The 16,523-nt window shown below is 38.8% G+C and overlaps 1 protein-coding gene across 2 annotated transcripts in view; it reads right to left on the reverse strand.

The window, feature by feature from the left end:
* The window catches only part of BPNT2 (3'(2'), 5'-bisphosphate nucleotidase 2), a 32,264-nt gene that overhangs the window by 11,135 nt on the left and 4,606 nt on the right, over window positions 1-16,523 (reverse strand). Inside the window, exons 2-3 of one of the 2 annotated variants that reach the window (XM_032609836.1) lie at window positions 7,586-7,763; window positions 6,405-6,500 (exon numbers count right to left, since the gene is read on the reverse strand). In XM_032609836.1, the coding sequence (XP_032465727.1) occupies window positions 6,405-6,500; window positions 7,586-7,763 (274 nt within the window). The remainder of the gene's footprint in view (window positions 1-6,404; window positions 6,501-7,585; window positions 7,764-16,523) is intronic. The other variant, XM_032609837.1, reaches the window with a different exon arrangement.

Raw genomic sequence — 16,523 nt, forward strand, 5'->3', positions numbered from 1 at the left:
TGGAGTAGAAGGATAAACATCAAAAAAATATGATTGACTAACATGGGACAGTTGGTCAAGAAGGCTAAACTAAGCTAATTTAATTGCTGCTGCTAGGAGAGAATTACCAATAGGTAATACTTGAAGAAGATGACTATATAGTGGTATTTAAAGAGAAAAGTATATATTAAAGTGTTACTAAAAAATGCAACAACAGAAGAACAAATTAAACTTAAAAAATAATAACTGTAGTTTGAATCACATTGAATATATAAAAATCCAGGAGATAAGGATATTAAAGAGAGAGAGAGAATGCCTACTCTTGCCCCAGAATAACATCTGTTTGCACCAGAAGTGGTTTTTACCCTAACCTTAACTTGAAAATTGGTAAAGGAAAATTGGTAAAGGTGTCTTTGAGTAGAAACCATGTTTTACGGTAAATAAATAACCCCAAGTTGATGGAGAACTTTCTCTACAGAACTTCAGCTGACATATGTAGAAAAAAACAACAGAATTGAAAATCCCATTTTACATCTTAAATAGATCTTAAAACTATTATATGGAAGGTTTAATGGAATCCTGATTTCAAATGATGCCAAAATCTCTCTCTAGATTACCTGCTGATACCAAGAGAATCACTGTAATTTTATAACTGAGAAGTCTGGTCATGAACACCTTAACCATCTTATTAACATCATTAATGGTGAGATGACACATATGTAACATAATGTGATGCAGTAGGAAGTACATGAAGAGTACCTAAAATGTGTTCTTGAGAAAAATATTTAACCTTAATCCAATCAAGCCTCCAGATCTGTTACACTTTATAAGAAAAAGAAGATGAAAAATAAACAAGTTAAACAACAGCCTGGGAAAATTATCAGAAGAATCCAAGAGGCAGGACATTCTATGACAAGGGACCTGACCTCCTCAACAAGTCAATGTCTGGAGATAAAGGGGACTGGGGGGCTGTTCTAGGATCTACATTAGAAGAATTTAACATAGCAACCTAACAACCAAAAGAAATGCTTGTCCTTGACTGGATTTTGGTCTGAGGTAACAGGTTGTAAAATCCAATTTAGGAACAATTGGGGGAAATGTGACTATTGGATCAATTATGGAATAATTCTTAACTTTATTATTATATTAATAGTACTGTTCTTGTTTAGAAACATGTTCTTTTTAGAGATGCATATTGAAATATATAGGGGTAAAATGTCATGATCCTTGTAAATTTCTCTAAAGTACATAGGCAAATAAATAAATAAATGAATAAATAAAAGCAAATATATAAAAATGTTATCAACTGTTAAATCTGGATGGAGTACATGAAAATTCATTATAATTGGGTTTTTGAATTAGTCATAATAAAAGTAAAATAAGAAATGAGAAGCAAAAAAATCCTATAAATTCTTTTTAGAGATGATCAAAAAGTTTTTTATTAAGAAGTGAACTTACAATGCTGTATCTCTAGAGGTCAGTATTGTGTAAGAGAATAAAGACTATATCTCAGTAGATAGTACAAGAGTAATTTTAGATAAGAATTACTAATTTAATATTAAAAATATATATTTCAGATCACATAAACTCAAGACATTCAGTCATAACATTTATATGGACAAAATTATTTCAAGCCCCTAAAAAAATACAGTAGGTGCTTAAATAAATATAAAAGATTGGTGTTGATGATAAGGTAGCAGTGATAAGCTAAAAGCAGCCAACAGAATATGTTTAGTCTATAAGACATGCGAACAAAAAGTCCAGTAGGAAATAGAAAGTGGTTGGTACTTTTCTACACATACGGCAGACATTATCACTTATTTTTAATAGCTACAAATTTCCACTGAGCGGATATACTACACCTACTTATATATTACTTCATTAAAATATGTACTATTCTAGTATCTCTTGTTTTTAAGTATTTCACTCAGTGAATTAATTCTAATTAAGTCTGAGAAGAATTTTGATCAGCTTTGTTCTGTTGCCAGCAACTATAATATCTAGCTCCCATTATAGTCAAGTGTAGCTAAATTCTGGTAAATACACAATACTTGACAGTTTGTACTCTGCCAACATCAATATACAGTCTGGATGTGAAAACAATAGTCCCAAAGAGGGCACAAGCCAAACAAACCTTAGATCCAGGAATGGAAGGTCAACCCACACCTAATTAAGGGCATATTGATTCTTTTGGAATGTTTGCTGACTAGCAAGCACCTTATGTTCCTAAGCCTATGAGGGGAGCATATTGTATATTCTGATGGAATAAAGGTTTTTAAAAATGGAGGTTTTATAATCGCCATTCTCCCTCCTAACATGAACAGATGTGGAGACCAGGACCTATCGGCCTCTCTGATATCAACTTTCTCTGCATTTTCTCTATCCCACTTTGAATTCTCTTTGGGCAGCAGGCTCTGTTGGCAGCTAAGCGTGCCACGTGACATTTGGCCAATGAGATGAAGCGGAGGGCTTCAAAGTCAGTCTTTCCAAATAGAATATCTAAGATAGATCTTTTGTCCCTCTTCTTTGCCCTTTCTTCCTGCCTAGAATAGAGCCATGGTAACTGGAATCGCCCATTTTTGTGAGCATGCAAACAAAATGCCACCTTCTAAGAAGAAAGAGCAGAAAGAGAGTCAGGCATTTAAGAGGATCAGAAGCCACCGAATCACTCCTACCCTGTGGCCCTCTTAATCAGGTGAGAAAAATAAAGCCCTTACTTGTCTAACCACTGCAAAGACGATTTATTTTCTACGCAGCTAAAGGCAGTCCTAACTGACCGAAACAGGCATGAGGGACGCTGTCAGAAGAATGAGAGGATCTCAAAGACTTAAGCCCTGTTCACAACCTTTATGCGCCTGTTTTCTCTTTGTTATTAAAAGAAAGTCACCTATTTCCTATTTTATATTCTTTCCAGAGTTACTTTGAGACTGAAATGAATTTATGTCAATACACTTCACTAACTGTGAAAATACTAAACAAATGTAAGATACTAATAAGGAGTGGATGGCTCTTACAGTAACATTTTAAACTGTATGGTTTTCTCGATGAGAGCTGCCTAAGGCCCTTTTCTCATCTACAAGAAAGACAACATTTTTCTTTGTCCCCCAGAATTATCGAAAGGTTCAAATGAGAGAACATAAACTTGTAAACACTACACACATTAGGACTCATGGAGTTATTATTCCGAAAGCGGTGTGATACACCATTGTATGAAATTCCAGGGTTGACTCCTCTGCTTTAGCTGGATGATCTTGAGGAACATATCAAATTTCTGAGTCTCATTTTCTCACCTGTAAGTGCGATGCTAGTAGTAACCGTGTCCCACCCTCAGGAGCTGGACAAAGTGTAGCAGTACTGCTACATTACACTCCAATATCCACTCTCCCTGTGTTCCCTGAGGGACAGAGCCCCTGAATTTCAGCTTGGATAGCCACTGAAAATAAAGACTACATTTCTTCACCTCCCTTGTGGCTGGATTCCAGCTATGTTTTGATCAATGGATGTGAGCTGAAGTGATGTGTACAACTTACAGGTCAAACCCTTAGTGGGAAACATCTTCCGCGTCTGCCTTCTAGCCCTCTCCACTGCCGGAAAGTGGATGAAGCAGTAAGCCATTCTCAGTCATGCAGATGAGGGCAACTAACTTTAGTACAGCAAAACAGCAAGAGAATTTGAGTGAGAATTTGGTACCAGGGAGCTGCCATGGTCTGCTTACATACAGGCTGCTGGAGAAGAGAGAAATCAACTGTTTGGTTCAATCTCCTGCATTTTGGTGCAGATTACTACACAGCTTCAACTAGAAGTCTAACCTGTATAATAACGAATGTGGTAAGGATTAAATGAAATATGTGAAAGCAATCCATAAACCATTAAGCAATTATATAATTAATCTTAAGGCACACTACCACAGTAATGGCATGAAGCTTTTGTAGCTCATCCAATTGAAAAAAAACTACCTGAATTATGAAAAGGAGTTAAAAGGTCAGATAACACAAAGCAGATTTCGTTTTGAAATGCAGAGCCAATCCTCATATATATGTTTAGCCTATCTCAGAGCAGCTAGAATTCGGGTACAAGGTTATTCTGCAAAGCAAATAATCTACAGTAATAAAAAATTAACTTTGTCTCTATTTCTCTCCACTTGACAGACAGCATTTTTATGCAGTGTCAGCCACACCAATGAGACACGATGGATGAGGCTGGAGTAAACGATAAAACTATACGGATGCCCAATGTGTTAGTTTCCTAGGGCTACCATAACACATTACCACAAACTTGGTGGCTTACAATGAGAGAAATTTATTTTCTCACAGTCTGGAGGCCAGCAAGTCCAAAATCCCGAAGTTGGCAGGGTTTGTTCCTTCTGGAAGCTCGAAGGGAGAGTCTGTTCTGTGCCTTTCTCCTAGCTTCTTATGGCTGCCAGCAGTCGTTGGTGTCCCCCGGCTTGCATGCATCACTCCAGGCCCTGCCTCCTAACACATCGTCTTACCCCTGGTATGTCTGCGCGCTCTCTGTTTCTTCTAAGGATGCTCTCATTGGCTTCAGGGCCCACCCTAATGCAGGATGAGCTCATGTTGATATTTACCTTAATTATATCTGCCAGGACCTTATTTCCAAGAAAGGTCACATTCTGAAGTTCTGGGTCGTTATGAGATGAACTGTTTTCCCCCGAAAGACACGCTGAAGTCCTGACCCCCAGCACATCAGAACCTGCCTCTATTTGAAAACAGGATCATAAGTTACTAGCAGATGTAATTAGTTAAGATGAAGTCATGCTGGAGTAGGGTAGGCTCTTAATCTACCATGACTGGTGTCTTCATAAGAAAAGACACACAGACACAGACACACAGGGAGACACAACACACACCGATGACAGAGGCAGAGACTGGATTTACACCAAGAAACACCGGGGATTGCTAGCAAACTACCAGAAGCTAAGAGAAAGATATGGAAGGATTATTCCCTGTAGGTTTCAGAGAGCATGGCTCTGCCCACACCTTGATTTTGGACTTCTAGCCTCCAAACCTATGACAGACTATATATCTGCTCTTTAAAGACACACTGTTTATGGGATTTTTAATGGCAGCTCTAGAAAACTAATATAGGGATGGATGTGAATTTGAAGGAGACATTATTCAGCCTACTATAACTGGTCATCAGGGCTGCTTTCAATACTAGCAAAGTAGATACTGTCCCCATCAAGAACTTCATCATCGGGCTTCCCTGGTGGCGCAGTGGTTGAGAGTCCGCCTGCCGATGCAGGGGACATGGGTTCATGCCCTGGTCCGGGAAGATCCCACATGCCGCGGAGCAGCTGGGCCCGTGAGCCATGGCCGCTGAGCCTGCGTGTCCGGAGCCTGTGCTCCGCAACGGGAGAGGCCACAACAGTGAGAGGCCCGCGTACCACAAAAAAAAAAAAAAAAAAAAAAAAAAAAAAGAACTTCATCATCTTAGAGAACACTGGAGTCAAAAGGGCCATAATCCTAGCCTCAAGTTTTTGACGGGAGTTACCAATTAAAAGTATGAGGATTCCCTTCAGACTGTCAGCAATACTGCTTATACCACTAATTGTTTCCCTCCACTTCACCACCCTGAAAATTCATGGTGTCATCGTGGACTTGTAACCCAGAGTGCACACCATCACTGATATCTGGAAGACCATGACTAGCCTCTCTGGCAAAGTGCAGATCCCAAAATGTCATCCCAGGATTCATTAGCTCTGACAAGGCTTTGGGCAAGGTCATTCCTGAGCTGAATGGCAAGCTCTTTGGCATGGCCTTCCATATTCCCCCTCCCAACACGACTGTCATGGATCTGACCTGTCACCTGCAGGAAGCTAACAAACATTACTGCATCAAGAAGGTGGGGAAGCAAGGGTCTAAAGGAGCTCGGAAGGGCGTCCAGACCTACAGAGGGAGTGGCCTGATTATTAAGACTTTCACAGTGATACAACCCAACTGTAATGCTGAGACTGGCACTGCCCTCAACCACCGCAATATCAAGCTCATTTCCTGATATGACAACAGGTTGGGCTAAGTCCACTTCACGGTGGATCTCAGAACGTACACAGAATCCAATGTGTAAGAGCCCTGGACCTTAACCCCAGCAACAGCAATGACAGAAGCAGAGGGGAGCTCAGCTGCTGGGGAGTCCATGCCCAGTTGTATTCCCCGACACACTAAGAATCGTTCATCTTCATTTAACACAGTTTCTGTTCTCTAAACAAGGTTTAGAAAGCTCTGCTTTGCCATATATTATTAGTACCAACAATAAAATCCTCACTGTATCCAGGGAGGGGGTGAGGTAGGGTAGGGGACTGACTTTAACAATTACTGAGCTACAGCTGAGATTCCAACAGGACAGTAAATACTACAGACAAATGGTTTAATAACGTTAACTCTTGGAAGCTCTAGCATATTTCTTACCTGTATATTCAGAAAATGGCTTATGTATTACTCCTAGCACAGGTTTACCATTTACAGCCACACACACCATAGTAGTAACATACTTTCGAAGATCCTCTACAAGAAAAAAAAAAAAATCCAATAATAAAAATTATTATTAAAATAATTTTAGGATTGAATTTAAAAATTCAATTTTTAAAGCATTTAGAATTTTAAAAAGCACTTAGAATAGTCCCTGTGCAAGGGATGTGCTCACTAAATATCATCATTATTATATCATCAAATCAATTGCACTCTAGGAAAAACTCTTTACAAACCAACCCCTCAATAGTCCATATTTCTACTATTTCTGCAAAATATTGTTTTATAATTTCAGTTACTATCAGATATACACACCTAGTGTCTTCTCCCTGTTCTCCAAATAGTTCTCTACTGAGTGTCTGTTTTGGGCCAAGTTCCGTACTTAAGCGCTAGACTGCAAAGGTGAAAAAGCAGAAGCCTCCATGTTCAGAGAACGTACCGTTTAGAAGAACAGATATATAAGCAATCAACTTTTATGTACCAAGAGAACAAAGCAAACACAGAAAATTATATATCTCTGTGCAAGAAATAAGGACTGAGAGAAGATCCACAGAAGTGAAACAGGAGCTAGGACTAGGTGAAAAGAACAGCAATAGGAGGTGGGAGAAGTAATTCTGTTTTGCTGTTTACTTGCTCCCTGGGTGCCTAGGATTTACTATCTTGAATTCCAAGAACAGATGTATATGGAATAAAGCCTAAATTCCAAAAATCACAAGTGAATATTGTATTCTGGCTATATAAATAAATACCTCAATAACGAGCACCTCAATAAATAAATCAATATGTAAATCAACACTTCAATAAACTGGGGTCCGATAGGAACTATTTTGTTGCTGTGACTGCTAGAAACTTCCCTTCACTAAAGAATCAGTGACACAGTGAGAGGAGGATGCCATAATACAGTGATTTGAGGGAAAAAAAAAGGTTGAGAATAATTGATCCACTCCAGAAGTTGCATTCCACAGTGCTTTAATCCAACTCTCCATCTTAAAATCTAATTGGAAAAGTTGTGTCAGGTTGGTAAAGTACTTACCACCAGGAATACACCACCTGCCCTTGTTCTGGTTCTCCGGTACATAATGGCAACATGAAGTCTGAGATCAACTTTAATTTAAAATTACCAGTATATTCCTGTGTAGCATCAAGTGGGTCAATCCAGACTGTAACACTCTCTGCTGGCACTTCCTGAGGAGTGGCTATTTCCTTTAGGATGTCCTCAGGAATCTTACGATCCCATAAGATAACCTCCTGATCAGTTGCATCCACGTGTTCCTCAGTATTTATCTGCATTAAAAATAATTGACAGTTAAAAAAGTTTTAAAGTTAGAAAAAAATCACTACCTGGAAAAAACAGAATAGAGAAAAACAATTCAGACAAAATCCCATAAATTGAAAGTAGATAAATATTTTTATTTCAAGGAATGCCAATGAAAAATGAAAATATGTAAGAAATTCCAGCGACATTGTCTTCCAGTGCTTTCCAATCTAATATTCGAAATTAGCTTGTTGTGTAAGCAGGACAGAGAATCTAAACATAGAGAAATATAAAAAGAAACTAAACATCAAGGAAATAAGCTATTTAAAAGTTGATAATATTTAGGAAAAATAAAAGATCTAAAAGTGTGAAAATGGACTGACAATATTATGGAACACTGAACACAAGTAACTATAAGAGTCAGAAAGAGAAAAGTGACAATGGACTTAAAATTATGCCTTAAAAACAATATGACTTAAAAACAATGATAAAGATGTCAATTCTCTCATCTGTAAACTGCAGATTTAAAGCAACTTCAATCAAAATCCCTACACTTTTTTTAACCCCTTCTTGAAAAGAGAACAATCCATTTTGGGGAAAAGGAAAAAATATATATATATGATATATCATGATATATATATATGTATGTGTGTGTATATATATACATATATAAATATCATGGTGGGGTGACTTTCCTTGACATATTTTGGCTTTTCCCCCCAGCTTCACTGACGTATAACTGACAAAGCTGAATGTATTTAAAGTGTACAACGTGATGAGATGATATACACATACATTGTGGAGTAAGTACCACAATTAAGTAAATGGACGTATCTACCACATCACGTATTCACTTTTTTCTTTTGTGGTGAAAACACTTAAGATCTACTCTTGAAGCAAATTTCATGTATATAATTCAGTAATATAAACCACAGTCACCTTGCTGCACATTAGATCCTCAGAACTTATTCATCTTAGTTATAATTGAAAGTTGCTTTTTTTTTTTTTTTTTTGCGGTATGCGGGCCTCTCACTGCTGTGGCCTCTCCCGTTGCGGAGCACAGGCTCTGGATGCGCAGGCTCATTGGCCATGGCTCACGGGCCTAGCTGCTCCGCGGCATGTGGAATCTTCCCGGACCGGGGCATGAACCTGTGTCCCCTGCATCGGCAGGCGGACTCTCAACCACTGCGCCACCAGGGAAGCCCGAAAGTTGCTTTATTAAAAAATAAATTTATTTATTTATTTAAATTTGGCTGCGTTGGGTCTTCATTGCTGTGCACGGACTTTCTCTAGTTGTGGCAAGCAGGGGCTACTCTTCATTGCGGTGCATGGGCTTCTCATTGCGGTTACATATAAATGTGATACAATATTTTACTTTCTCTGTCTGGTTTATTTCACTTAGCAGAGTTCCCTCCAGGTTCATCTGTGTTGTCCCAAATGGGAAGACGTCCTTCTTTTTGAAAGTTGAATAGTATTCCACTTTAGGTGTGTGTGTGCATCACATTTTCTTCATTCATTCATGCATAGATGGACACGTATCTATCTGTTGTTTCCGTATCTTAACTATGACGAATATTGTTACAATGCACTTGCGAGTACAGATATTTCCTCCAGATACTGATTTCATTTCATTCAGATATATATCCAGAAATGAGACTGCTGGATCATATAGCAGTTCTATTTTAAATTTTTTTTGAAGAACCTCCACACTGTTTTCCATAATGGCTGTACCAATTTACATTCCCACCGACAGTATGAAAGGTAAGAGCTCCCTTTTCTCCACATCCTTGCCAACACTTATCTCTTGTCTATTTGATAAAAGCAATCCTAACAGGTGTGAATTCATATCTCATTGTGGTTTTGATTTGTATTTTCCTAATGATTAGTGATGTTGAGCACCTTTTCATATATCAGATGGCTAATTACATGTCTTCTTTGGAAAAATGTCTATTTGGGTCCTTTGCCCATTTTTTAATTGAATTATTTATTTTTTGCTACTGAGCTGAGTGACTTCCTTACATGTTTTAGACATTAACCCCTTATCATATATGTGGTTTGCAAATACTTTCTGCCATTCCATAGGTTGCCTTTTCATTTACTTGACTGTCTCCTTTCCTGTGCAAAAAGCTTTTTAGTTTGATGTTGTCCCACTTGTTTATCTTTGCTTTTGTTTTCCCTGCTTTTTGGTGCCTTTTCCAAAAAAAATCATTGCTAAGACCATGCTAAGGAATTTTAGGTTTTAGGTGTCACACTTAAATCCTTAGTGTATTTTGAGTTAATTTTTGTTGCGTGGTGTAAGCTAAAGGTTCAGTTTCATTCTTTTGCATATGGATAACCAGCATTCCCAGCACCATTTATTGAAGAGTCTATCTTTTCCCATGGTGTGTTCTTGGCACCTTGTCAAAGATTAGCTGGACGTATATGCACTGGATTATTTCTGAACTCTATATTAAATTCCATTGGTCTATGTGTATGTTTTATGCCACTATCATATTGTTTTGATTACTATAGCTTTGTAATATAATTTGAAATCAGAAAGTGTGATGCCTCCAGCTTTGTTCTTGCTTGGCTACTCAGGTCTTTTGTGGTTCCGTATGAATTTTAGGATTGTTTGTTCTAGTTCTCTGAAAAATGCCATTGGAATTTTCATAAGGATTGCACTGAATCTGAAGATTGCTTTGGGGAGTACAGATATTTTAACAATATTAATTTTCCCAATCCAAGAACAAGCAATCTCTTTCCATTTATTTGTATCTTCTTCAATTTCTTTCATCAATGTCTTTCAGTTTTCAGTATACAGGTCTTTCACTGCCTTGGTTAAATTTATTCATATTTTATTGTTTTTGATGTTATTGTAAATGGGACTGTTAATTTCTCTTTCAGATAGTTCACTGTTGTTAGTGTACAGAAATATAACTGATTTTTGCATGTTAATTTTGTAGCCTGCAACTTTACTGAATTTGTTTATTACTTCAAAAGTATTTTGGTGGAGTCTTAAGGGTGTTCTATATGTTAGAATGGCTCATCTGCAGAGACAATTTTACTTCTTCCTTTCTGATTTGGATGCATTTTATTTGTTCTACTTACCTAACTGCTCTGGCCAGGACTTCCAGTACTATGCTGAATGGATGTCGTAAAAGTGAGCATCTTTGTCTTGTTTCTGATCTTAGAGGGAAAACTAAAAGCTTTTCACCACTGAGTACATTAGCTGTGGTCCTGTCATACATGGCCTTTATTATGTTGAGGTATAGTCCTCCTATACTTAATTTGTTGAGCGTTTTTATCATGGAAGTATGTTGAATCATACGATTTTTATCTTTCATTCTGTTCAAGTGGTATATCACCTTGACTGATTTGCATATGTTAAACTGTCCTTACATCCCAGGGGTAAATTCTACTTGATCATGGTGTTTAATCCTTTAAATGTGCTGTTGAATTCAGTTTGCTAGTATTTTGTTGAGAATTTTTACATGTATATTCATCAGGGATGTTGGCCTGTAATGCTCTTTTCTTGTAGTGTCTTTGTATGACTTTGGTATCAGGGTAATGCTGGTTTCATAAAGAGAGTTTGGGAGTGTTGCTACTTCTTCAATTTTTTGGAAGCATTTGGGAAGGACTTCAATTAATTCTTCATTAAATGTTTGGTTGAATTCACTGAAGAAGTCATCTGGTCCTTGGATTTTCTTTGTTGGGAGATTTTTGACTAATGATTTAATCTTACTAATTACAGATCTGTTCAGATATTCTATTTTTTCCTAGTTCAGTCTTGGTAGGTTTTTGTTTTAAGGTATTTATCCATTTCTTCTAGGTTATCCAATTTGTTGGCATATAACTGTTCATAGTAGTCTGTTATGATCCTTTGTATTTTGCAGTATCAGGTGTAATGTCTATGCTTTCATTACTGATTTTATGTATTCGAGTATTCTCTTATCTTAGTCTCGCTAAAGGTTTGTCAATTTTACCTTTTCAAAAAACCAGATCTCAGTTCATATTTTCTATTGCTTTTCTAGTCTCTTATTTCTGCTCTGATCTTTATTATTTCCTTCCTGCTGCTAATGTTGGGCTTAGTTTGTTCTTCTTTTCCTAGTTCCTTGAGGTGTGAGTTAGGTTGTTTGAGATTTTTCTTTTTTCTTAATGTAGGCTTTTTTCTTTTTTTTGTATAAATTTCCCCCTTGGAACTGCTTTTGCTGCATCCCGTAAGCTTTGGTATGTTGTGCTTCCATTTTTGTTTACTTCAAGGTATTTTTTTTCATTCCCCTTTTGACTTTTTCTGAGTGTTGTTTAGTTTTCACATATTCGTAAATTTTCCAGCTTTCCTTCTGTTACTGACTTCTAGTTTTACATCATTGTGGTCACAAAAGATGCTTGATATGATTTCAATATTCTTCAATTTGTTAAGGCTTGTTTTCTGGCCTAATATGTGATCTATCCTGGAGACTATCCCATGTGAGTTTGAGAAGCATGTGTATTATTCTGCTGCTGATGAAATGTTCTGTATATGTATGATAGGTCCATTCAATCTATGGCGCAAGTCTATTATTTCTTTCTTGATGATCTGTCTGGATGATCTGTAACTGAAAGTGGGGTACTGAAGTCCCTACTATTGTGCATTGCTCTCTTTCTAGCTTCAGATCTATATTTGCTTAATATATTCAGATGCTCCGATGTTGTGTGCACAGGAATTTACAACTGTTATATCCTCCTAATGAAATGACCCTTTTATCATTACAGATTGACCTTCTTCATCCCTTGTTACAGTTTGCTTTATCTCAATCCCCTAAAGCCAGGCCAAGTGCCGAGAGCCTCTCATTTGTTTTCTCTAGGGTGGTGTCCTGAAATGCTCAAGTCTGTGAGCCTTTTCCCCATCCCAGAGTCATGGTGACTTTCTGCATTTGTTCACTAGCCATCTGCAAAGGCTTAATCTCATGGTCTGTGGGAGCATATGCCAAAATCAGGCCAAAGCGGATGGGTGGTGTGGGTGAGGCATGTATTGTTGGGGGTGTTCACAGGCCACTTGGGGGGGTTTGCAGGTAAGGAGTCCCCAGTGGCTTATGGGCAGGCCTCCTGACGGCATCTGCAAAGAGGTTAGTAGCATCCGTTTGATGAGCTGAGTCCTGACTTAGGTGCTCCCACAGTTTCTCCCCACCCCTCAGACGTGCAGATCACCTCAGTGATCTAGGTGAGGTGAAAAAAAAGTAGGCCTTTTGGCCAGCGTCTTGCATGGCTAGAAAAGCCAGGCACTCACTCACACACTCCTGTGGGTGAAATCACAGGCTGAAGGGGTCTCTCTCTCCTGGCACTGAGCTGTGTTACCTTGACAGAGGGGCAACGTAAGAAAAGTGAAAATGTTCCTTTTGCCTTCTTCAATGCATCTATTTTTGGATTTTTTTTGTCTCAGTAATGTGCTGAAACTTCTCTGCTGGACTCCCAGACTCCCACAAAGAAACTCTTGTCCGTGGGTGACTGCCAAAATCAATGTTCTATAAGGGAATGACAATAGAGAATTCCTATACTACCATCTTGCAAATATCACTCTAAAGTATTTTGCGTATAGAGCCCACACTCTTAATGACAATGCTAGGCCACCTCAATGAATGAATGCAGCAGTAAGAACATGCAAAAACCAGAATAAACTTAAAACAAATAATGGATGTGACACCAAGAAAAGAGAAGCAGTTCCTGGGTCTTGATCACTCCAGTTTTACAAAAACGGTAGTGCCAAGTCTGAGTGGCAACGACTGTGCCTTTTTTTTTTAATTAATTAATTTATTTTTGGCTGTGTTGGGTCCTAGTTGTGGCACACAGGATCTTTCATTGCGGCACATGGGCTCTTTGTTGCTATGCATGGGTTTCTCTCTAGTTGTGGCGCGCGGGCTCCAGAACACACGGGCTCTGTAGTTGCAGCACACGGGCTTCTCTAGCTGTGGCGTGCAGGCTCGGTAGCTGCAGCGCGTGGGCTTAGTTTCTCTGTGGCATGTGGGATCTTAGTCCCTGACCAGGGATCGAACCCACGTCCCATGCCTTGGAAGGTGGATTCTTAACCACTGGACCACCAGGAAAGCCCTATCATTGTGCCTTAATGATTAAGATTTTTGCTTGGAGTTCATCAGCTTCTTCATATTCTTTCAACTGAGTATGTGCTAACAAGTTACAGAACTTTATTTGAAAAGATTTTCACTGAGAGTCAGGTAAGGGAGAAACAAACAGAGTAAGAGAATAAGAACATCAGCACAATTACCTGATCTGTTTTTGCACAACAGCTATTTGTTACCTGCTACTACCATGTCACACCTACAAATTTAATAAACACTCCCACCATTGTAAACAGCCTTACCAACAGTTGTTACAGTCAAAACCAGTAAGTCTTCCTCAATTATTTTCCACATTCCACCAGCCAGTAAGCCCTGGAAATTCTAGCTCTCGATTCTAAATATCTGTCACTATGTATACCAAGAAATATATCCTAGTTTGAACCACCCTCTGTCTCTCACTTGGATTCCAAAAATAGCCTTTGATTGCTCTGCCTCCAATCGTGCATTCACTGATTCATTCATTCATTCAACAACAATTTAATGACTACATATTCTAAACTGCTTTGGGCAAGGGAATATAATAGTGAACAAAAGAGATCAATTACTGCCTTTCTGAAGCTTCACTTCTCAACCCAGCAACCTGACATCTTCCTAAATCACATCATGTCACTCCCTGCTTAAAACCTTCCAATGGTTTCTCATTCATTACATTGAGATAAAATCCAGACTTCTTACCATCACCTACAAGGTTAAGTCTGGGATGATCTGGCTCCAGTAACCTTTCTCTATTTGCGCCCTTATTTACTACACTCCAGACTCACTTGCCCTCGTCTGATCCTCTGGCCTCAGGGCCTTTGCACCTGTACTCTTCTGTTCATCTACACTCTCCCCAAACCTCTGCATGATGGTCTGCCTGCTTCTCGTCATTCAGTTCTCAGCCCCTAAACAGGGCCCCAGAGTGGCCTTCCCTGACCACCATGGCCAGAGCAGGGCCCCACCCCACCCCACCCCTCTCCCCACACAATCTTATTCTCTTCAAAGCCCTCATTAGTATCTGACGTATGTGTTCATATGTTTACTATCTATCTTGACTCACGAGTACGTAAGTTCTGTGAGCTCAAGGACACAGTTTCCTTCATTACTATAGCTCTATCCCCAGTGCCCAAACCAGGGCCTGGCACAGTAGGTGCTACATAAATACTTCTTGATTGACAACGTTATTCTTCATCGATGCAGTTTCATTTCTTCCCTGTAAGACCTTCCACTCAATCTGCTCTCATCACTACTGCCTATCTGTCTCAGTCCTCACCAAGGAATTGAAGAATAAGGAATCAAGACCCTAAAATACAATTAGTGCCATTCATATGACAGTTCAGTTACTCTGGGGTCAACGAAACTTTTGGTTAATGCCTTAAGAAGGTAGCATTTACTGCATTTCTCCCTAAATCACTGTATCCTAATAAGTTTTTAGATATAATGCTTCACACTGTGCTTTCAGTAGGCATTCGATAACTATTTTCTAAATGGATATATATAGCTCTCTAGCTGTCTTCTTCTCCTTTTACCTACAGAAGCCTTTTACTGCCAGCTATTACCTCTCAAATATACCCCTATAAATAAACATGCTCTGGTGTCTCACACTTTAAAAACAAACACATGAATCAAAAAATCCGCAGAACCTTCTCTTAGTCCCACATAATACCCTAGCCAAGCTCCTTAGAGCCCAATTTCTTGAAAGACTTGTCTTACTTAATGTCTCCTTTTCCTTACTTCCCATCTTTTAAAATTTTGCTTCCTTCTCATCAAGACACCAAGAGAACTCCCACAAAATTTACCAATGACCTGCACACAGAGCCATTACAAAGAGTATGTGTTCTACATCAGATTGCCTGAGTTACATTCTAGCTCCTCATTTTACTGGGTATGTGACTTACCTAGGCTAGTCACTTAATCTTTCTGCGCTGCAGTTACCTTATTGCTAAAAGTGGGTGATACATACACCTCCCTATAGGGTTCTTCGGGTGGATCAATGACATACAATAGGCAAAACCAACAAACAGTACAGGGCTTAACACAGAGTAAGCACTTCATAAAAGCTGGCTGCTAGTCTTCTTACTAAATGATGATTTTCAGTTTTCGTTATTCTTGGTCCTAGGCCCTGATCTTCCCTTTCACACTATATTCTCTCCCGAAGCACCCCTGTCCAAAACTGGTTTCAATTAATATTACAACATTGATGACTCACAAATTTATATTTCTAATTCAAATGTCTCTTCAGAGCTTAAGACCCATATATTCAACTACCACTTTAACAAGTCCCCTTGGACCTTGCAAAGGCACCTCTAACTTAACAAGCCTAAGACGGCATTCGTAATGTGCCCTATTGCACTTGTCATCCTCCACTGCCCTTCACCACCAGCAAAACGCCAACTGTGAAAGCCAGAAACAGAAGTCATTTTTGACACACATCCCTAGAAATTCTCTCATATCCTTCCACATATATCCTCCTCTCTACAACCATGACCCCCCAATTCAAAATGCATCATCTCTCACTTGAGAAAGCCTCCTAACTGGTCTACCCCCTCCAAACCATTCTCTAAGCATCTACGCCATGAGCTCTTCCAACCTTTAAAAAACCGTAGTTAAGAGTACACTTTATTTGCTACTCCTATGCTGCCTTATATACAAAATTATACAGACCTGAGATAATTCCCAGACCATTAAGTGAATCTCTGTGAGCCTAAGATGATTTTCTACCTGTGTAACCTTTGC

The sequence above is a fragment of the Phocoena sinus genome, chromosome 17 (assembly GCF_008692025.1).
Source record: "Phocoena sinus isolate mPhoSin1 chromosome 17, mPhoSin1.pri, whole genome shotgun sequence".
Lineage (NCBI taxonomy): Eukaryota > Metazoa > Chordata > Mammalia > Artiodactyla > Phocoenidae > Phocoena > Phocoena sinus.